This window comes from Oreochromis aureus, linkage group 7, assembly GCF_013358895.1.
Source record: "Oreochromis aureus strain Israel breed Guangdong linkage group 7, ZZ_aureus, whole genome shotgun sequence".
In the NCBI taxonomy this organism is placed as follows: domain Eukaryota; kingdom Metazoa; phylum Chordata; class Actinopteri; order Cichliformes; family Cichlidae; genus Oreochromis; species Oreochromis aureus.
This window is the reverse complement of record NC_052948.1, coordinates 55180890-55204603: the sequence shown is the minus strand read 5'-3', so window position 1 is coordinate 55204603 and position 23714 is coordinate 55180890. Positions and strand designations below refer to the sequence as shown.

The following is a 23714-nucleotide window of genomic DNA, read 5'->3' as shown; positions in this document are numbered from 1 at the left end:
AAAAAGGCACAACTTTTATATTAAGGTCAATTTTCAGTTTCTGGTTTGTGACACGTTTGTTCACTTTTCATCATGTAAGTCTGATAATGGAACAAGCAGATGCTTTAGTGTGCTAACTTCTATTGCAAATCTTCATCCAAATTGAGAATAAGACAGTAAACATTTATACAGTATCAGCATGAATTCACACATCATTTATCATACATTTGCATTTGAAATAGTGACAGTGAAAATAGGATATACCCACAAACCAGGAATTTTTCCTTATACCCTTTAAACAACTGCAATGAATTAAACAATATTTTACCAAAATAGCATAGAAGAAAAGCCAGAAAAAACACAAGGAGTGTGTTCATGGGGATTTTTGACAATTTTTCCAGAAGTGCATTTGTGAAGTCAGACACTGATGTCTCGGCTCTGATTAATCCAAAAGGTGTTTTGTCGGGTTAAGGTTAAGACACTGCAAACCAGTCAAGTTTTTACACACCAAACCCACTCTACCATGATGGACCTTTCTGGACCTTTCTATGTGTGCTGGTGCACAGTCATGTTTGAACAGAAATATTGATATACATTCTGGGTTCCTTCCACTGGAACTAAGGGGCCAAACCCAACTCCTGAAAAACAACCCCACACCACAATCCTCCCTCCACCAAACTTCACACTTAGCACAGGGCAGTTAGACAAGTACCTTTTTAAGCTCCTTAGACTACCATGACCTGGATGACTGAGAACCTATACAGACACTTAAATGAGTACCAACTGCCAAAACCAGACACCTAAGCCTTCATCACTGCATCTGATGGTTTGCATTTCACATGGTGATGTAAGGCTTGCATATAACTTCCCAGCCATGGAAACCTATTCCATGAAGCTCTGTACGTCATTGTTCTCAAGCTATTCTGAAGGCCACATGAAATATGGAGGTCTATAGTGATTAACCCTGCAGAAAGTTGACAACCTCTATCATTTTGCACCTCCTCTGACTGTGGAATATTTAGTAGGGAGTAAATTTCACGCCTGGACTTGCTGTTGCACAGGTTGTATCCTATCACTGTGTCATGCTGGAATTCACTGAGCTCCTGAAAACAACCCATTATTTGAGAAATGTTTGTAGAAGCAGCCTGCATGTCTAGGTGCTTGATTTTATATATCTGTGGTCATAGAAGTGATTGGAACATCTGAATTCAATGATTTGAATCGGTGCATTAATACTTCTGGTAATATAGTGCACTTCATATATGGACCATTAATAAACGTGGTTATTATTAGGTGTTCCTCAGTTGAGTGAGTAACACACGCCAGTGTTATTTTGTCCAGCAGAACATACACTGTTAATGGGTAACAGTATTGTATTTAGTAGTATTAGTATTTTTAGTATTTTATTTAGAAGGGCATTTTTGGCCACACACTGCCAGCTGTCTCATACACAGAGATAACCTTTTCTACTCTGCTCTGCACTCAGTGGCTGTCCAGTCCCAGCTTCAGCTCTTCCTTCCAGGTCCTGGTGTTCTACTGAAATAGGGGAGGCATGACTAGATGATAGTTGCCAGCCTCCCCTGGCACAGTCCTCTGAACCCACTTCACCACCCCACTCCTGCAGCCAAGCCACAGACCACACCCCAATACATGCTGATTGAGGCCACTGTAATAACATTGTAATAACCATTGATACTAACATTTATTACATAAATGATGTACATTTTTATTATGCCTTTTAAATTCTGAACTAATATAGTTAGCTGAAGTTTTTCTAAGTAACAGACCAGGGCATTTATTCTTAGCTTGCTCTGACATTAAAGTGCAAAGATGTCTACAAACCAAAGTGCTTTGAGTGCTCAGATAGATAAGAAAAGCACTACATAAGAAAGAATCCATTTACCATTTACCAGAGATACAGCATGCCATCTGATTTTGTTCCTGCTGGAAGTTCTATGCAACAGCAAGAGTATTTTGTGAATTATAAAAAAAAATCTAACTTACTAACTTTGGTTTTATCAGTACATCAAAAAAGGTTTGTCTTAAACGCAAGGTAAAGTTTGAACTTAGTGCTTATCTTTTGGTGTAACTGCCTTGGAAATGATAGGGCCCATGTCTCAGTAAGCAATCATCTCAAATTCAAATCTGGGTATGTGTGGAACTTCAGTCAAATGACAAAAGGTGATAGGCTGTTCTGAATTTCATCCTTTTTTGATAATCTTTGGGCTGATGATCTTTAACCACTTCTCATTTGATTAACTTTGATTGGGTGTTCTGATATTGTCTGTTTCTGACATTTATTGGTGTAGGCTCATTTCTCTTTAGCTGATATAGATATTCTTATATGTGATCAAGGCTATAACCAGGTATGAGGTCCCCCATTAGCTAAAGTTAAAACATGTGGTAAAATATACAGGATTTAATAGCTTTTTCAATGAGTGCATTTTTCTTCATTTTAGCATTGTTATTAGGTGTACTCTGTCAACTGATCACCACTTGGTGGTGAGTTGGATCAGGTGGCCGGGGAGGATGCTGCACAGACCTGGTGCGCCTAAATATATAGTGAGGGTGTACTGGGAATGCCTAGCAGAGGCCCCAGTCCACGAGATCTTCAACACACACCTCCAGCAGAGCTTCAACAGCATTCCAAGGGAGACTGGGGACACTGAGTCAGAATGGATCATGTTCAGCATCTCCACTGCCGAAGCCGCTGCACTGAGCTACCGCTGCAAGGTGGTTTGTGCCTGTCATGGTGGTAACCCCCGAACCAAATGGTGGACACCAGAGGTGAAGGGAGCCACCAAGCTGAAGAAGAAGGAGTCCTATCGGGCTTGGTAAATGGTAAATGGTAAATGGCCTGTATTTATATAGCGCTTTAATAGTCCCTAAGGACCCCAAAGCGCTGGTTAGCCTGTGGGACTTCGGAGGCAGCTGATAGGCACCGACAGGCCAAGCAGAATGGGGCGCAGGGAGTGGCTGAAGCAAAAGACTTTTGGACTGCCTCAAAGAGATTCTGGCAAACCGTCAGGTGACTCAGGAGGGGAAAGCGGCGTGCTACCTGCACAGTGTATAGTGCGGGTGGAGCACTGCTGACTTGTCGGGCGGTGGAAGGAATACTTCGAGGACCTCCTTAATCCCACTGGCACGTCTTCCGTGGAGGAAGCAGAGTCTGGGGACAAAAGGGATGACCCGCCAATCTCCGGGGGCGAGGTCACTGAGGCAGTTAAACAACTCCTTGGTGGCATAGCCCCTGGGGTGGATGAGGTCCGTCCTGAGTTCCTGAAGGCTCTGGATGTTGTAGGGCTATCTTGGTTGACACGCCTCTACACTGTTGAGTGGAGATCAGGGGCAGTACCCCTGGATTGGCAGACCGGGATGGTGACTCCCATCTTTAAGAAAGGGGACCGGAGGGTGTGTTCCAACTATAGGGGAAACCCACTCCTCACCCTCCCTGGCAAGGTCTATGCCAGGGTGCTGGAAAGGAGAGTCCATGCGTTAGTCGAACCTGGGACACAGGAGGAACAATGCGGTTTTCGTCCTGGTCGTGCAACACTGGATCAGCACTTTATCCTCTCAAGGATACTTGAGGGTGCGTGGGAGTTTGCCGAACCAGTCTAGATGTTTTTTGTGGACTCGGGGCGCTCCGGGAGCATGGGGTGTCTGGCCCATTGCTACAGGCCATTCAATCCTTATACATTTGTTGCAAGAGCTTGGTCCACATAGCGGCAATAAGTCGGACCGGTCCTGGTGGGTGATGGGCTCTGCCAAGACTGCCCTTTGTCACCGATTCTGTTTGTAATTTTTATGGACAGAATTTCTGGTTGTAGCCAAGTGGTGGAAGGCTTTCACTTGGGTGGTCTCAGATTCTCATCTCTGCTTTTTGTGGATGATGTGGTTCTGTTGGCTTCATCAGGTGATGGCCTCCAGCGCGCTTTGGAATGGTTCGCAGCCAAGTGTGAAGCAGTGGGAATGAGAATCAGCACCTGCAAATCTGAGGCCATGGTCCTCAGCTGAAAAAGGGTGGAGTGGAGTCAGGAACGAGTTCTTGCCCCAAGTGGAAGAGTTTAAGTATCTTGGGGTCTTGTTCACGAGAGATGGGAGAAGTGAGTGGGAGATCGACAGATGGATTGGTGCTGCGGCCGCAGTGATGCAGACGCTGTACCAGTCTTTTGTGGTAAAGAGAAAGCTCAGTGTAAAAGCGAAGCTTTCAATTTACCAGTCGATCTACGTCCCTACTCTCACCAATGGTCACGAGCTGTGGGTAGTGACAGAAAGAATGAGATCGCGGATACAACCTGTGGAAATAGGCTTCCTCTGAAGGGTGGCTGGCCTCTCCCTTAGAGATAGGGAGAGAAGTTTGGCCATCCGAGATGGGCTCAAAGTAGAGCGGCTGCTCCTTCACATTGAGCCAGTTGAGGTGGTTCGGGCATCTGACAAGAATGCCTCCTGGGCGCCTCCTGGGTGAGCTGTTCCGGGCATGTCCCACCGGGAGGAGGCTCCCGGGCAGACCCAGGACTCTCTGTTGGCTGGCCTGGGAATGCCTTGGCGTTCCCCCGGACAAGCTGGAGGAGGTGGCTGGGGAGAGGGAGGTCTGGGCTTCTCTCCTTGGGCTGCTGCCCCCGCGACCTGGCCCCGGATAAGTGGAAGAAGATGGATGGATGGATGGATGGATGGATGGTGTACTCTTTGTGACGAGGGAGAACCTGTGCTACAATTTTAGAATTTGAGAAGCACAAAAAGTCAGTCAGTCTGGGGACCCTGGCTCTGATTAAAATGTGTGTAATCATGGGTTAAAGGCTACGTTCACACTGCAGGTCTTATTGCTCAATTCCGATTTTTTTATCAAATCCGATTTTTTTTTTGTCTGCTTGTTCACACTACAAATAAAATGCGACAGCAAACGCGCTCTAGTGTGAACGCTCAAAGCGGCCCGCATGCGCAAAAGAAGACGTCACACACAACGCGCTCTGTTTAGACCCAGAGCAAACAATATTGTTTGACTGATGGCCCTTAATATAAAGACTTCGGACTTTACGTTTCCCAATTTTTGCTTTAAATTATTCTGTTATTTACATAATAATGTAAATAACCTAATAATGATCCTTATTGCAGTTTTAGAGAGGAGCGGTGCTTCAAAGGATAGTTGCAGATTTCTGTCAGAATCTGCAGATTATACAGTACAAATAAAATGTTCACGTTGTCTTCCCAACAGTTTCACTGACATCTACACTGGATGGCCAGGAAGCGTTCACGATGTCTTCTCCGGCGCTGATAATTGGCGTCTGTCATGTGTCAGTGACGTAAAAGACGGATTTAATGCGACATGACCGTTCAAACAGCAGTCGCTTTCTAAAACATTGGATATGTATCGGATTCAGTACCACATACGAAAGTGACCCAGATCGGATTTGAAAATATCGGATTTGTGCCGTTCACACTGTCATACCATGATCGGATATGGGTCGCATAGGGTCAAAAAAATCGGATTTGATGTGCTTTCGCCTGCAGTGTGAACGTAGCCAAAGTGAGCCAGTACAATCTGTAACAGTGTTCTGGCACCTTTAGTTTCTGAGTATTTAAATCTCATTGGCAAGTTGAATGTTGAATTTGTTCTTTTTTTGTGTCCTACATCCTGGTGATTCCAGTGACAGCATGGAAATTCTTGCTTAGTAATAAGAAAATAATGCCTGCTTACACTGTGATGTGATGCATTTATGGTGGAGATGTAAAGTTGTAGTTGCAGGACTTAAGTATCTAGGTAGCTACTTAAGACAAGCGAGTATAAACAGAGATCATTCCAAGTCTTTTCAAATGCAATTTTTCAAACGGGTCAAAGGTTCAAGAGACATAAATGTTATCATTAGATGGTGAGCGAAGGGGTCTGTGCAGATGTCCGCATGCCTGTTTCCTGTAATAACATGAACTACTCAGTCCATATATATACAAGTATAAAGACAAATCAATACTCCTTTCAAGGTTCTTCATGTTGCAAGGTAAAAAAAAGATTATAAACAGAAACCAAACAATTCCAAAATATCCTGTGAGGAGGACACTTCTTGGTGGCACGGGGGGGGGACTCCCTTTGAACAGACAAAAATCTTTGTCAAAACAAATAGAGAGTGCAGCCATCCACAGTGAGCAGTGGGGCTGAGCTGAAAGTGAAGCAAGAAACACAGAAAGATGACAAAAATGATGGGGGGAAAAGCACTGTTAAATACATCTATTATTGTAGAAATAAGGAGTTATTAGTAGAAAGATTGAATACAATAACTTTTAGGTCTTCAGATCTGTGTTGGAGTATATCATGTATTGGTGTTGTGTGTTATTCCTCAAGCTCTCTGCTTGGCTGTGAGATTCATCATATTCTTTGTTGTATCAGTTTTTAATTTGTATAGAAGTATGCACATTTCATTCAGTCTGGAAAACGTGAGAAAAATTAGAAAAGACTTTTATAGTCCTTTATAGTTTTATAGCTGTTTCTTTCCTGTGCCTTTGTATAGATTCTGAATGATCTAATGTTTATATAAAACACATCTGCAACCCTGAGTTGCATAGGCACTTGAAGCATGGTTGGATTATTTCTCTGCTTATTCATTTACTGACTAATAGTTTTGTAAGATCAGAGGTGGGAAAAGTAGAAACAGAAGTATAGATACTTGTGTTAAAACCTATTCTGCTTAAAGTTGAAGTAATGAATTCATTTCTTTTACTTAAGTGAAAATGAAAAAGTGTGGTCTCTTAAATATACTAAATGAATGTAATCTGCTTGAATAAGTTATGTAGAGTATGAGCACAGAAAAAAAGAGGAGAACAAAGAGAACTTGCTTAATTTTTTTAGTTAATAGAAGGAGATTTTGCCTCCACAGTTAATCAGGAAAGCAGGTACTCTCAGGGGTTAAAGTTAGATTCGACAGGTGGAGATCCTGTAGTGGCTTCGCATAGCTCAGCGTGGGTAAAAGAATCACAACTAATAATAATTTCTATTGTGAGCCTCAATAGATTTTCTTTGTACACTGGCTATGATCAGCTGACCTGTCCTGTTGCTGTGGCTCTGAGATTTTGTGATCTTTGTGGATTTACACATTTGAATTCAAGAAGATGTAAGCAGATGTTTCATGAATTGTTTTGGCTGATTTCCAACGCCAAGTTTATCAAATGTTACCTTTAATTGTGACCTCTCTTCTACCTCTCTTGGCCTATCTTTCTTATCATTCTCCACCGCTGTGTGAAGTTTGCTCTCATTCTTTCCTCTACCTGGGAAACATAAGCGGACACAGTGTGCAGGCTGCACACAAACAGTTTGTGTGTTTGCTAATACTTGTTAACTGAAACATTGCATTTTAATTTACCTGCTACATTACTCCTTTTACGCTTGCTCCTCTTCTGTAGGTCTAGCTAGATTCTGAAGTATCACAACCACATCTTATGGACATCGACACTCGTTTTGATGTGGCAAACCCCCCCAAAACAAACATGCAATAAGTTATGCATAAATTACATGTTTTTGTTAATCCCTAATAGTCACAAAAGACTATTAGCATAGTCTTTTGTGTATTAACTGTTTAGGTTCAAACCACTTTGATATTTGAAGGTATGCGGTGATGTGGAATGAAGTATTTGTACTTTGTTATTTCTCACCTCTATGACTGATTTAAATTAGATTGATTTTGGACAAAAATAAAAAAAATTATATGAATTATAAGCTTATGGGATTCAAAGAGCTTAATACACCAGCCACTGCCCTTTTCCCTCTAATTAATTACATTTCAGTTATATTAAAGACACAGATTTATCTCTCTTCAAATCTTTGCATGTGGACTGTGGTTGCTAGAAATCTAAAAACTGTATTACAGAGTCGTTTTAAAAAATTGTTTGGGTTTAGGGTTGCCAGAGTCTTTGTTTGTGTTTGTGGTTGACTGTGTGTGTTTAGATCTAATGTTTTAAAGAATGGTTGTCCTTTTTTTCAGAAGCTGAGGAGCTGTATCAGAAACGTATTTTAACAATAACCGGAATCTGCATTGCGCTCCTAGTCGTTGGAATCATGTGTGTGGTTGCCTACTGCAAAACCAAGTAATGTCATTAATGCCACTTTTTGTTTTTCATTGTATAATATGTAGGTACTCTCCCTGATTTTATTATAGTTTCATATTGTACCTCCAAATTCAGGGTGCAGTTTCTCTTTTGCAGTTGTGGTTGAATAAATGAATGCAAAATGTATAAAAAAGAAGGCGCATCAATAAAAGAAAGTATTCAGACCAAAGAATAAAAAAAGATGTTAAGATGAGATACTCTGAAGTATTTTAATTAGTAGTTGCTCAATTGTACAATTTTAATTGTGCAATAGACCTCCTTGGCTCAAACATTAGTATAGACTATTAGTTTTACAATTTTTATAATTGAAAATGTATGTTTGTTTAATATCTGGAAGGAGCATGAGATGACGTGTCTTTAATTGTGATTTAGCTACAAAAGTCTGTTACATTCATCCATGGCACTTCTTCACACAGTGAAAGCATTATAACATTTCTAAAATTACCTATAAAGCTGGACATCATCCACAGATCAATGATCAGAGATATGGTAAAACCAACTGGGCTGAGAGAATTTTGAGGAATTTGTGTTGCTAGTGGACAATACAACCATATTCATTGTACTGTTGTACAATGTTCTTATAAACATAAATTACTTTTGCTAAAATCAACTATGAATTACTTTTATTATCTTTTTGTTTATGTGGGGCTGCCATCAGTTATGTATCCAAGTTGCGATCTGGGCTCTTTCACAATCTACTTTGTTTCTTTACAAACAGGAAGCAGAGAAAGAAACTACGGGACCGTTTAAGGCAAAGTCTAAGGAATAAGAGGAAGAATACCAGTACTGGTATTGACTCCAATGTGGCAAAATCTACCACTGGACGCCCAAATTCTAACTTGCCTCTTCAAGATTTGCAGCTTATTGGTGTATGCTGTTACTGTTATCAAATAAAAGGAATCAAAATTTGAATCTGTAAATTCATAACAGTTGTCAGTGTGGTTTCTGCTTTCTGTTTATAGCAACATAATGGAAGAACAATGAAGCATACAGCTGAAAAGGAGACAGAGACAAACTTTTCCACAAGCAAATATACCTTATCTGTGCATGATCCTACCACACTCACCAACATCTCCAGTCAAAGGTAAGAGAATGACTTTATATTTTCACTTTGGGTATTTGATATTATTCAGTTATTACTTGGTTACTACTTGGTTGGGGTCCAGGTAACACAAGAGGACACTATGTATAATGTAGTAATTGAATTTGTTGCTAGAGCAAATGATAATATGTAGGGTACGTAGGACACTGTTTAGCACATATGTGACTTTGGTGATTAGAACAATTAATCACTTTGAAATATACAGTGCACACTTTAAGAAAGCAGTGGGGGAATTTGATTTCCCTGGTAGAAGTAAGCTTTACTTTTAATCTGTGTTGTAAATATTACTTCTCAAGATCTAAATTTGAGTAGAATCCATCCAGCAAACATTTCCAAAATTGAATAACTGTTTGTTGACCAACTTTTCTCAAAATCAAGTGTTAGTTGAAAAATAGTTGAAAATTGCCTTCCATTTTTAGATAGTGAAATAAATTAACTTGTGAAAAAACTAGTGAAGAATAGATTTTGCTCTAAAAACAGCATTAACTACTAAAGTAATACTGATCATAGTCTTGAAATTACGTAAAGCTAAAGCTTTATATTTATTATTTATTTATTTACCATTTACTAATTCAACTTCTTTACTCAAATAAAAGCGAAAAAGTACAGGCTCTGAAATATACTCAAATTAAGAAAGTAAAAAGTTGCTTGTTGGAAGATGATTCAACCAGCAGTTTTTGTAGCTTTATATTACTCTCACCCAGAGTGGCAAAAATACAGACATTCTGTACTTACTTAGAAGTACAGACACTAGTGTTAAAAAAAACTCCATTAAAAGGTAAAGTATTAATTCAACTTTACTCAAATAAAAGCAAAAAAGTACAGGCTCTGAAATATACTCAAATTAAGAAAGTAAAAAGTTGCTTGTTGGAAGAAGATTCAACCAGGAGTTTTTGTACAAAGTTAACTGAACCTTGCACTGTATTAGCACAGCTTATACTTGAGTTACTTTAGTAGAAGTTGGAAACTGAAAAAGAAGGAAGAAAACCAAACTTTTTCTTGGCTCTAACCAGCAAAATGAGTATGGAAGGGATTAAAGTGGGATTCAGCACATGGAGGAACCCTAAAATCGTTGTCAATAGGGAAAAGAATCACAACTGAAAGAACTTTCTATTGAGAACTCCAGTAGATTTTTCACAGACTCTGATTAACTGATCTGGGCTACTGCTGTGCTCTAAGTTTTACTGCTCTTGTGGATTTACACAACTGAAGCCAACAGATACAAGCAGATGTTTTGTGAGTTGCCCTGGCTGATTTCCATATTCTACACTGACAGGATACTGCTTATATGCTTGTAAGGACTGCTGCTATACTAGATGGTATAAATTTGGTGTGAAGGTGGCATTCAGTGAATGAATCTCAGCATCATTAGCTTAACTTCTGATTCATCTCTGCTACATTTGATGTAAACTAGCTCTGACTATAAGCACCACACCCACTGTGCACCATTGCAATACACTGTTCCTTAGTGTAAATCCATTACAGTACAGCAAACTAAGCTGTTTATCCTGCACTAACCTGCAGTATATTTTCATGAAACCTTTAAATAACGCAGTTAGGCTACCTCAGTTTTTCAGCACATTTTGCAATATGAAAAATACTGTCACAAATTCAATGGAAGTACAGTTCCCACCTCTGCACTCACCATATAGAAAAAGTCAAAATCATGAGAGATAAGCTTATGTGGATTTTGTGGTGTTTTTCATGCTGATTTCAAATCTGCGTTTAGAGTTTCCTTAGCATGTATAGTTTTTGTGATGAAGCTAGTTATATATTGTGTGATAGTTGGTATAATTAGCCTAAGCGTATTACCAGATTTAACGACAGTTCCCTGTGTTTTATGTTACGGATTACTTTAATTGCAATTGATCTCAGTTGTTACCATGCCTAGAAATTGTATTAATCATCCAGACAGTTTCTGTTACTTGGGTGGTTCATTCACAACTAAAGCACAACGTCGCCTAATTACCACAGACCTTAAGAAGATATACAAATTGTACTGTGGCTGTCCACTGGGTGACCAGGATAAATCTTGGGTCAACATTTCACCTGCAACAGTTGTTCCAATGGACTTGCTAAATCTGCGAAAAGCAGCAATGCTATTTGCAATCCTGATGGTGTGGCAGAAACTGTGAGATCATCTCAATGATTGCTATTTTTGCAATGTGAAGACAATAGGACTCTCTGAAAAAATAAGCACAAAAATTGTATATATCCCAGCCTGGATTCTACAATAAGGTCTGTTCCTCATGATGACCACATGATGGATTAGCTTCTGTAGAAGGTGGTAAGGAACATGGTCAAGGTGGATCTGGTTACAATCCAGAGTCATCAGATCCTGATTATGTGACCGATGAAGATTCAGAACCAGAGACTTTTACACAAGTAGAGCTGAACAATCTCGTTTGTGATCTAAAGCTGTCGAAAGACAAAGCGGAACTTAATTGCTTTGAGGGTCATAACTTGACAGCGTTCTTCACGCCTGATGGCTCACTGTGCTATTGTCATGACATCAACAGAACATCAACATCAACCTTCAGCAGTTTGTCACAAGAGCATGTTTCAGCTGAATGGCATCTCTTCATTGATTCTTCACAAAGAAGCTTGAAGGCAGTCCTACTCCATAATGGAAATGCCAAACCAAGTATGCCAATTGCCCATTCTGTTTATCTAAAGGAGTAATATGACGTCCTACGACAACATGAAGACACTGTTTGAATTAGTCAAGTATAAAACTCCATAGTGGAACATCTGTGGTGATCTGAAGGTGATTGGTATATTGATGGGAATGCAAGGAGAATTCACCAAATACTGCTGTTTACTGTGCCTGTGGTACAGCCGATCTACTGTGGAACATTATATCAAGCGTGACTGGCAGCCATAAGATGCCTATGAGCCAGGAAAAAGCACTGTCAGGTTTCTGCCTTGAGGTAGGCTTGATGAAAAATCTTGTCAAGGCCATGGGTGAAGCAAACTCATGAGGTTTTCAGTACCTTGCTGAAAGGTTTCCAAACAGCTGCAAAAATGAAGGAAGGGATATTTATTGGTCTGCAGATCAAGTCCGTTTTGCAGGATGCAGGCTTCAAACAAACTCTCTCAACAGGCGAGTTCAAAGCTTGGGAGGCTTTCAAGTGGCTCGAAAGCTTTCTGGGCATTACTTAGTCTCCTGCATAAAAGGAAGGAGTTCAGCATCTGCTTAATTCCTACCAGAAACTGGGCTGTCGAATGTCATTAAAAATACACTTCCTGCATTCACACCTCAAATTATTTCCAGAAAATCTTGGCATGGTGAGTGATGAACAGGGAGTGTTTTCATCAGGACATTCAGTTAACTGTTTTATGCATGAATTATGACAACCTCAACCAGGATTTTTTCAGTATTTTTATTCATCTTTAGGCATAAAAAGATGAATAAAAATATTTAAGAAAAAAATCCTGATTGAAAAAAACACTGTCCTGAAAAACGTTTTAAAAAATTTTGGTAATAAAATCTGAAAGTTGGAGTTGGTGTAAATGTATTTAGATGTTTCTATCAAACCTTAGTTCTGGGGGGTTCAGTATTGAAAAGGTTTTGTGCCTCTGTTCTATGGTGGCTAGTGATGGCTAAGTTAAGAGCACTTAAAAATACTGTCTGTGCTCTCATGACCGTGAGCCGGACAGAGGGGAGGGAATCACAAAGAGGTTGTCCACTGGCATGTGATGTATCCATTTTATGTTTCCTGAAGTGAACAACAAGCTCCTTTGTCTTGCTGGTACTGAGGAGCAAGTGGTTGTTCTAACACCAGGATGTGAATCCCTGGACCTCCTCTCTGTAGGTCGTCTTATTGTTGTCAGTTATCATCCCCACCACGGCTGTGTCATCTGCAAACTTGTATATAAAATTTGCGTTATGAATAGGGGTGCAGTCTTGTGTGAAAAGTGAATATGAGGGTGGACTGAGAACGAAGCCCTGGGGTGTGCCAGGATTGAGGACAGTGCTGTGATGAGTTCTCCAAATCTCTCATGCTGTGGTCTGCTGGAAAGGCTATCAACTTGGCATAGTAAGGACAGCAAGACAGATAAAATTCCTGGAACAGGGAGTCAGTCTGCAGGCTCCTCTTTTAGAATAACAGGAAGCCAATAAGGAGAAGCTAATATGAGAGAAATATGGCCTCTTTTTATTTAATTCCTATTACTACTTTTTCTGCAGTGTTCTGGATCCACTGAAGGCTTTTCAGGGAGATTTCAGAGCGACCTGATTATAATGAATCATTGTAGTCCAGTGTTAGGAGTAATGGAAGAACTAGCATTTAAGCGTCATTTTGAGACAGGATATTTCTAATTTTACTGATATTGTCCAAATGAATGAAGACAGTTCTACATATTTGCTTATTGTGTGTGCTGAGGGATATATCCTGGTCAAAAATTACTCCAAGATTCCTCACATTGTAAACACTGACAAAGTTATGCATTTTAAACTAAGTGTAATCTCAGTTTTGTCTGGGAAGCAGGTATTTACAGGTCATACAGGCCTTTATGTCCTGTATGTCAAACCTCTCTCATTGGTTGCCTTTTTTCAGAGGCAAATGCAGTATCCAGCATCATATGCAGTGAGAATATAACATGTTTACAATTTTCCACAAAATAAATTCTGGTTCAACGGATCCACAAAAATTAAGTATATTCAAGTTAGGGAACAAGGAGGCAAGAATAAGAGCCAAGAAACCACTTTGTTTTTAAATATATTTTTTAAGTATCAAGGAGGGAAAGACCTTTTGAAGGAAGCTGGGGCAGAGGTCACAGCACATCAAGAAAGTCTGAGTCATGAGGTATCATAAGATAAGGTCTGCACTGACTATACCTCCAGCAATATGTGCTAGTCCTGATGGACTAAACCCAAATGGACTCAAGTCCTTCTGTCCCCATAGCAAAATCACCGCACTGTGCACAGGATTTAAACTCTGGTGTGTGCACCTCCTGGTGAACAGTGCAGACAACTACACTAGTATTATTTTGCTATGCTTTTGAAATGGTCACTCCTCTTTAGATGTAGAAAATTGTTTCAGAAAAAATGTACTGGGTACCGGTTTTCCTGATGACAGAATGACAGTTGCATTTTAAATTGCTTACATGTTCATACATAGTTCATACATACCCTGTGCAACCTGGAATACAAAACACACTTTGAAAACAGAGAGAAGATATTCAGTGCAGAAATTTGTCCCATATTAATTGTTTTAACGGTCTACAGGCCTAAACACTGTCATTATGTAAACAACGCCCTCCCTGTCTCTGCAGCTGGAGTAATGACTGGAGCAACAGTGTACAGTCTGACACTGAGTCTGTCTCTGTGATGTCATTGGCGGAGAATAGCCAACCTGCCACACAGGGTGCCCGGGGTCGTCTGAATGCCACCGGTGGCACCAGTGACTTAAGTGCTCATTCAAAGAAGTGCCGAGATGCACCCAACTCCAACAGACACTTGCCATAAACTCTAAGGTAATTGATTAATTAATGAATTAATTTTAAATCTGAACCATGAAGAATATGAAACCAATTCTTTAGGAGACATCTAGCATGTATTTCTGAAATTGCAAAAAAGCAGAAAATTGCTAAATCTATATGGTTAATACTTCATAAAATATGATGTCACTATTGTGTGTTATATAGTGTGCATCAAAGTCCAACACTGGGTCCTAAATATGACAATGGAAGCAATGGAAGAATAAATAAAAATAAAATGCTAATAGAAAGTGTATACAGCTCACTGAAATCAAATGAATACCTCTCAGAAAAAAAATTCTTGTCTTTTAAGAAAAATGGTACTTACAATAAATTATTTTAAGATCATTCAAAATATTTGAATATTTGATCATTCAAATCTGTCTACAGCAAGTTCATACAAATATGCCATAATCAAAACCTAAAGGCCAGTGTTTCTGTTGAGTGAAACACTTGAGCACTTTTAATTTGAAATGGATGCAGGAAAGATTTATTTATTTATTTTTATATGATGTTACCTCAATGAAGTATCTTTAACAATGTGCAGCAGATCTAAGATATAAAATTTAATTATCATATCACATGTTTGAGTTTTATAGATAAAACAAAAGAAATACAAATATTTTTTTTGTAGAAAACCTTTGGAATTAAAGTGCAGCATTTAAACTTTACTTGAAAAGGTTTAACAAAAGTATTGCAGTTTAGTGATTTTTATATACTGAGATCCTCTGCCAGGCTATTACTGCAGCTACCTTCATTTGCTGCTTGTTTGTGGGTCTGCTTGCCCTAAGTTCTGCCTTTAGCAATTAAAAAGATGTTCTGCAGTGTTGAGAACACAAGACTGACTTGGCAACTGAAGAATATCCCATTTCTTTGCCTTGAAAAATTGTTGGGTTGCTTTTGTAGTATGGTTAAAATGATTATCCATTTGCACTATGAATTTCCATCTGATCAGTTTTGCAACATTTGGCTGAATCTGAACTGAAAGTATATTACACTTCAGAATTTATCCTGCTACTTCTATCCTAGTGACTGTTTCAGTGGAAACATCTTGTGACTGTTTAATAACATTGCTCATGTTATAACATTGCCTTCACCATATTTTATACATGATGTGGTATGCATGAGCTGCCCCTTTTCTTTTCCATAGCTATAGTTATCTTATCATTATTCTGGCTCAACTATATTTTAATTTTTTCTTTGAGATATATTTTTTTGACTTTCGGAATGTCATTCCTGTACCACAGTACTTTGCATATCCAGAGAAGTTGGATCACACAGAGAGAACACTGAGGGAGGAATTTAAACTCTGTAACCAGAATATATTAAGAATATTGTACATGTACAACAAAATTGTAGTATTTTTAACAAATAACTTATGTTATATATGTGTTATATTTTTTATGTGTCTCTGCAACGTCTCACATCTTTTATCTCTAAAAAATGGGGCCCATGTATATGAAATTTATAGTTTTATTACTAAATTTTTCAGTAATTTATAACAATGAGTGAAATACTTTTTTAAAACCCTTGAATTAAAGCTGAAGGTCTGCATTCAAATCACATCTTAACTGTTTGATTTAAAACCTGCTGGGGTCATGTAAAGACGCAAACTGACAAAAATTGTGCCCTTGTCCAAAAACTTATGAACCCAAGTATAACTGTTTACTGATAGACAGAAATATTTATTTTCTCGTCTTCTTTGTTTTCTTAATGTATAACTGTTATAGCATTTTAAATTTCCACTGCAAAAAAACATGCATTAAAGTACTAAGCACTAGGATTAAACAAAGCGTGCTTTGTAGAATTTCAGTTTTGAAGAAAAATTAAAAGAGGTCTATAAAATGTATCCAATTAAAAAATGTTTAACCAAAAGAATGGCTTAAAAAAACTGGCTGAGGGAAAATAGAGGATCATGTGATTTTTAAAAACATTTTTGTTTATTTTTGTTTTTCTTCTTGAGACAAAGAAAAGGAGAGCAACGAAATGAAAGAAAGAATTTGAGTATCCAGTGAGGTTAGGAAGTGGCTACTCCCTCAGTATTTATGAAAACGAGAGTATTGGTTGGAATGTGGTGCTAATCACCATACATGTATGGGCTCAAATTGTGGTCAATTTGCCAAACCCGTCTGTTCTCTGATTGGATGTTGAATTTGTGATTGACATGACATTGGCCAATCAGATGAAAGAAAGAAAAATAGGGTCAAAATTTGTACTTGTAACTTGAAACTTGAGTGCAGAGTTTCACACGTATTCTTTGGCTAAGTCCACACACAAATCTTTTTTACACACACACAAATTCTTTTTACACATACAAATCTTTTTTACACACACACAAATTCTTTTTACACATACAAATCTTTTTTACACACACACAAATTCTTTTTACACATACAAATCTTTTTTACACACACACAAATTCTTTTTACACATACAAATCCTGATTTACAAGTACAAAACTGATTTACAAGTACAAAATATTTATGACCACAATTTGAGCCCATAGAGCAGTGGTTATCTAGTTAAATCTAAAAATAGGCATAGATTAAAACAAAGTAAATGAGTCTCTCTCCTTTTATCTTGGACCGCTTTCTGTCATAAAGCTTCTCCTCTGCCTCTGTGGTTTAAATTTTGGGTGTGGATATGAGTCAGAAGGTGGAGTAGGTCGTCTACAGATCGGAATGTTTGGTCAATCATTGGGTGCTCCAGTGTACATGGCTGGGCATGCCTGGTTGTCCCTGAGCAAGATACTGAACCCCGAGCTGCATTTGATGCATTTATCGAAATGTGAATGTTAGATAGAAAGCACTTAGACATCGAAAAAGTGCTGGTATGGATGTCTGTGTAAATAGGTGAATGTGACATGTAATATAAAGGGTTTTAAATGCTCAAGTAGAGTAGAAAAATGATATACAGTTATTATTATTATTATTATTATTATTATTATTGTATTTACCATACTTTACTGTATTCTTGTCCACAGTTAGCTGTCGTCTCTGGAAGCTGGGTCAATTTGACTTGATTATATAGCCAATGAACTAAGATAAGATAAGATAAGATAAGATATATCCCGAGGGAAATTCTTTTGTCATACAAATCTGTATAGGGTAGGTTTTCTCATAGAAGTTTCTGTGTTTGTTATTAGCAGTGATGGGAATAACGGTGTTACAAGTAACGGCGTTATTAACAGCGTTACTTTTTTCAGTAACGAGTAATCTAACTAATTACTATTCCTATCGTTACAAAGCCGTTACCGTTACTAACAGATGGCTGAAGCTGTGTTCAGCTTACCGCATCTTATATCAGTTGCACGGAAGTAGCTGTCTATGTAAGTAATCTGGGCGCTACAGCTTTTAGCAGCTGCGCGCGATCCCGCGGACAGCAATCACTTTCTGGCAGACGATCACTTTTTGGCACAACACCTGGAGCTAGAGGGCAAAACAATCGCATGAGTGCTGCTGTTTGACTGACAAAAAATAAAGTAGTCATGGTAAGCCAATCACATGACCACTTTAAGATGACAAAGCAACAAGGTGATATATACCAGTTTTTAAATAGTGTTGATAGGCCACGTAAAACCAGAGTCATGATAAACAATATATATACGCGGCGTTTTTCCTGAATAGTTTCATCACGTTTACTGTCTAAGGACAGCGCTAGCAAGCACTCTCTGTTTATGACCAAAATATAAAAACAAACAAACAAAAAAACCCACCCATTTTGTGTTGGTGGAAAAATGCACCATGTCAACCAGTCAAAAAATGATATGGCAACATGACATTTGGTTGTTTAGGAAGAGGGGGAAGTTTTAGGAGTGACAGCGAGAGAGGGAGAGAGAGAGAGAGAGAGAGAAAGAAAGACAGCACAAAAAGAGAGAGAGTGAGTTTTGAGATGTGAGAGATTTGTGGCGTTTAGCATGTTTGGAGTGTGTAGTTAATGTGTTGTCTTGTGTAGTTAGTGTGTAGTGTTGAGGATGGTTTTGTGTTGTGTGTCAGAACAATGATGCGACTGCTATCTGCAGGTATCAGGCTTGTGATGTTCTCCTTTATAGAGGACAGAAATAATTTTTTTGGAGGGGCACAAATAATTTGTGTGGCATCTTATTTAATGCAGAACACCTGATTGTTATGTAAATAGTTTGAAATGGTTATTAAAAAAGGGGGTAAAAGGTAAATGGCTGCGAATAACTTTGTTGTTTGCAAAACTTGTGCATAGGATTTTAAAATTGACAGTTTATATTTGCAAGTTATGAAATATGATTCAATAAACATGTTTGTGGTTGTTACAGTAAAAAAATAAACCTTTCTACCCGGATTTTATGTTTTTTGTCTGATTTTAGATCAATTGTGTTAATACAGTATGTCAAAATGAAAACGTAACTGTAAATTCAGACACTTGAGGCTGTGCTGAAAAAAATGATACCAAACAAGGCAAAGTAAATAGTTTTTAAAGGTGAAATGTAGAGGGAAAATCAAAAGTTGTCAAAAATGGCCAATTATAACCTGGACCTCAGAGGGTTAAACTTTTTTTTTTAAAGTAACGCAATAGTTACTTTTCAAGTAAATAATTACTTTTAGAATCTTGTAACTCAGTTACTAACTCAGTTACTTTTTTGAAGAAGTAACTAGTAACTATAATTAATTACTTTTCCAAAGTAACTTGCCCAATACTGGTTATTAGTGCCTGGAGCTTGTCAAGTTGAGAGCTTAGAATTTCTTCTGGTTGTTTGTGTATGCACACTGTAGATAAACCTCTGGACTTTGGTGAGAGATTGTTAGGAAATTAGCATACAAGACTAGCTGCCACTGGCTCTGCTTTCAGTGTTCTGAGATCAGTTACCATCTGCATTTTGTGTGAAGAGAGCTAGCATTAACAAGTAAATGAGCACTCATTCATCGTCATAACAGATGAGCTTTCTCTTACAAACCACTTTGTTTAATCCCCTTGTTGATTTTGACAGTTTTTCACACAGTGCTCAATCATTGTAATTCAGCTGTGATTTTTTTAAAGAGATGTATTTTAATGTGATTTTAAAAATGAATTGTATGACTGTATTTAAAATGAGATATTAAAATAACTTTCAATAAGTAAGACTGATCCATATAACAATGATGAGGTACAGTTTGCTGCACAATTTTATGTTGCTTTTATTTGTATGCATGTATAATTTGCCAATAATACAGTATTATGAATAATAAGGTGATTTCATTATGCTTAATTGCTATTTTTTGCTAAAGGAACAGTTCTAAAAAAATCATCTACAGCCCATTATTTTGTAATAGTAAATAGTTAAATAAATAGAGAAGTAACAAACTTTTACGTTACTTCAGCAAGGATAGAGTGCAGGATGGTGAAGGTGCCAGAAAGGCCAAGAAGAGGGGAGTGGGGAGCAGGCATTGTGTCTGCTTGATTTTCCGAAAAACCAAAAACCAAAAAAACCCAGACAGAAACAGGCTGCATGGTTACTGCTGCAGTGACATCAGTGCTACACTGTCTATTTAACAACGGTCCATTTGCTGTCCAATTATTCTACTTACCATTTTGCTTTAACTTTTAAATAATTTTGCTATAAACTTATTCAATGTCAAACATTTAACATGTATGTTAGCGTTATCTACTATGTGGATGCTTAAACACAGACCCGACACAATCTACTTATACCAGAAAATAGCCCAGCTAGAAGGTCAAATTTCCAGTATCTGCCATATCTGGGAGAATGAATTACTGCTGGATTCCCTGGCTGCAGAGACCTCTTGAAGTCCTGACACTATGCTTCAGTAGTCTGGTCCCTTAGCAAACTTTGTCAGGTCGTCTGTTGTTTGGGGTGGCTGTAGCTCAGGAGGTAGAGCAGGTCATCTGCTGATCGGAAGGTTGGTGGTTCGATCCCTGGCTCCTCCAGTCTGCATGTCAAGTATCCCTGGGCAAGATACTAACTGTCCTTGGGCAAGATACAGTGGTTTGCAAAAGTATTCGGCCCCCTTGAACTTTTCCACATTTTGTCACATTACAGCCACAAACATGAATCAATTTTATTGGAATTCCACGTGAAAGACCAATACAAAGTGGTGTACACGTGAGAAGTGGAACGAAAATTATACATGATTCCAAACATTTTTTACAAATAAATAACTGCAAAGTGGGGTGTGTGTAATTATTCAGCCCCCTGAGTCAATACTTTGTAGAACAACCTTTTGCTGCAATTACAGCTGCCAGTCTTTTAGGGTATGTCTCTACCAGCTTTGCACATCTAGAGACTGAAATTCTTGCCAATTCTTTGCAAAACAGCTCCACAACTGCCCTGTGACGGCCTCAGAGGTTGTCTAAGAGAATATTGGGATCAACAACACCATAAAGTCCAAAGAACACACCAGACAGGTCAGGGATAAAGCAGGCTTAGGCTACAAAAAGATTTCCCAAGCCTTGAACATCCCACAGAGCACTGTTCAAGCGATCATTCAAAAATGGAAGGAGTATGGCACAACTGTAAACCTACCAAGACAAGGCCGTCCACCTAAACTCACAGGCCGAACAAGGAGAGCGCTGATCAGAAATGCAGCCAAGAGGCCCATGGTGACTCTGGACGAGCTGCAGAGATCTACAGCTCAGGTGGGGGAATCTGTCCATAGGACAACTATTAGTCATGCACTGCACAAAGTTGGCCTTTATGGAAGAGTGGCACGAAGAAAGCCATTGTTAACAGAAAACCATAAGAAGTCCCGTTTGCAGTTTACCACAAGCCATGTGGGGGACACAGCAAACATGTGGAAGAAGGTGCTCTGGTCAGATGAGACCAAAATGAAACTTTTTGGCCAAAATGCAAAATGCTATGTGTGGCGGAAAACTAACACTGCACATCACTCTGAACACACCATCCCCACTGTCAAATATGGTGGTGGCAGCATCATGCTCTGGGGGTGCTTCTCTTCAGCAGGGACAGGGAAGCTGGTCAGAGTTGATGGGAAGATGGATGGAGCCAAATACAGGGCAATCTTGGAAGAAAACCTCTTGGAGTCTGCAAAAGACTTGAGACTGGGGCGGAGGTTCACCTTCCAGCAGGACAACGACCCTAAACATAAAGCCAGGGCAACAATGGAATGGTTTAAAACAAAACATATCCATGTGTTAGAATGGCCCAGTCAAAGTCCAGATCTAAATCCAATCGAGAATCTGTGGCAAGATCTGAAGACTGCTGTTCACAAACGCTGTCCATCTAATCTGACTGAGCTGGAGCTGTTTTGCAAAGAAGAATGGGCAAGGATTTCAGTCTCTAGATGTGCAAAGCTGGTAGAGACATACCCTAAAAGACTGGCAGCTGTAATTGCAGCAAAAGGTGGTTCTACAAAGTATTGACTCAGGGGGCTGAATAATTACGCACACCCCACTTTGCAGTTATTTATTTGTAAAAAATGTTTGGAATCATGTATGATTTTCGTTCCACTTCTCACGTGTACACCACTTTATATTGGTCTTTCACGTGGAATTCCAATAAAATTGATTCATGTTTGTGGCTGTAATGTGACAAAATGTGGAAAAGTTCAAGGGGGCTTTTGCAAGCCACTGTAAATATTTCTCTTCGTACTGGTTCAGTTCCCAGCTTCTTTAAACAAGCTGTTGTTGAGCCAATATTAAAGGAACCTCATTTGGATCCATCCCTTCCAAACAGTTACAGGCCAATATCCAAATTACCTTTTGTATCAAAAATTTGTAAGCTGACAAATCAGTACCTATAAACAATAAACTACTTCTACATAATATTTGTGTAATCAAAGCAAACCTCTGTCGTCACACGCTTATCTGATTTTTACTTTAAGAAGTTTATAGCGCAGTATGTTTAAACAGTAGAAAGAAAACAAAATGAATATATAAAATACAATACTGTTTCTTTAAAAGTAAATACTGGCCCTAGTGAGCTGCCCTTGAGGAGGTTAGCACTCTCAAAGTGCTTGTTGGTGGTGGGGTTGTTGTTATTACATAGTGGCAACACTGAGTTGTTTGTAGGTTCAGCTACTACCTCTTTCTTTTTTTCTTTTTTTATTGGACTAGATTCTTTTTGGGGGGATACTCCCACAGGGTTTAAATGTGGGACTCTCCACCATTTGACCCTAGAACTGAAGAAGCTTCTCGGATAAGAGGTGAAACGTCTTCAAGCAACTTAAAGAAGTCCAGACGCTTTTCTTTCCAAGCTCCTTAGACTACGAGGACCTGGATGACTGAGAACCTTCACACACACTAGATTCTTTAAAGGCTGTTAGTTGTTGTTCACAAGTCTGTTATTTTCACAGTGTTACTTCCAAAGTCTTCAATTTCAAGTTTATTTTAGTGAACTAGCAAGGGACATCTTTGAAAGGAGCACTTTCTTTCCAATCTCAGCTTGGATTGAACTTCAGACGGTTAACTTAATGTCCTGAGTTGTTAACATGATTAGACATTTGTGTTAAGTATTTAAACAGATGTATCTAACAAAGTGTCTGTTTGTTGTATAACAATTTGATTTTTTAAGAAAATGTAAAGGCTATATCAACTTTCTGATTTTTCCATTCCTGTTTTTCACTTGGACTGTAAAGTGGCAAGATAGGATGTAAACACATGCCAACGTATTCAAAGTGAATTTGTTACCACTACAACAAGTCTCTCCAGTTTGGAAGTAAAACTCATAGTATAGTCACTTAGACATGTAGAGGGTTTTCTCATGTATTCAATTCAATTCAGTTTTATTTATATAGCACCAAATCACAACAACAGTCACCTCAAGGCGCTTTATATTGTAAGGTAGACCCTACAGACCCTCCAAGCTCGAGGTTCACAGGTTACATCTTAAAGAATCCATTTTCTTACTAAATGACATGTGGAAAAATGCCAGAAGAGAGTATTTTGAACAATTTTTAGCTTCAAAAAAGAAAAATCCTAAATTCTTGTTTAATACAATTAAGACTATTGTTTCTCCTGATGCTCCTCATGCACCAGTTTACTCAACGTCTGATTGTAATGACTTTTTGAATTATTTCGCAAATAATGTCACTGCCATCAGGCCAAATATCTCTCCATCATCTTCTCAGTATCA

At 38.7% G+C, this 23714-nt stretch overlaps 1 protein-coding gene across 7 annotated transcripts in view; it reads left to right on the top strand.

Moving 5' to 3' along the window:
• nrg1 (neuregulin 1) overlaps positions 1–23714 on the top strand; it is a 47825-nt gene that overhangs the window by 14515 nt on the left and 9596 nt on the right. For 3 of the 7 annotated variants that reach the window (XM_039615418.1, XM_039615419.1, XM_039615421.1), the window contains 3 exons: positions 7947–8049; positions 8789–8939; positions 9033–9154. In XM_039615418.1, coding sequence (XP_039471352.1) covers positions 7947–8049; positions 8789–8939; positions 9033–9154 — 376 coding nt within the window. Of the gene's footprint in view, positions 1–7946; positions 8050–8788; positions 8940–9032; positions 9155–14449; positions 14651–22696; positions 22743–23714 lie in introns of those variants that run through there. The other 4 variants (XM_039615424.1, XM_039615422.1, XM_039615423.1 and 1 more) reach the window with 3 other exon arrangements.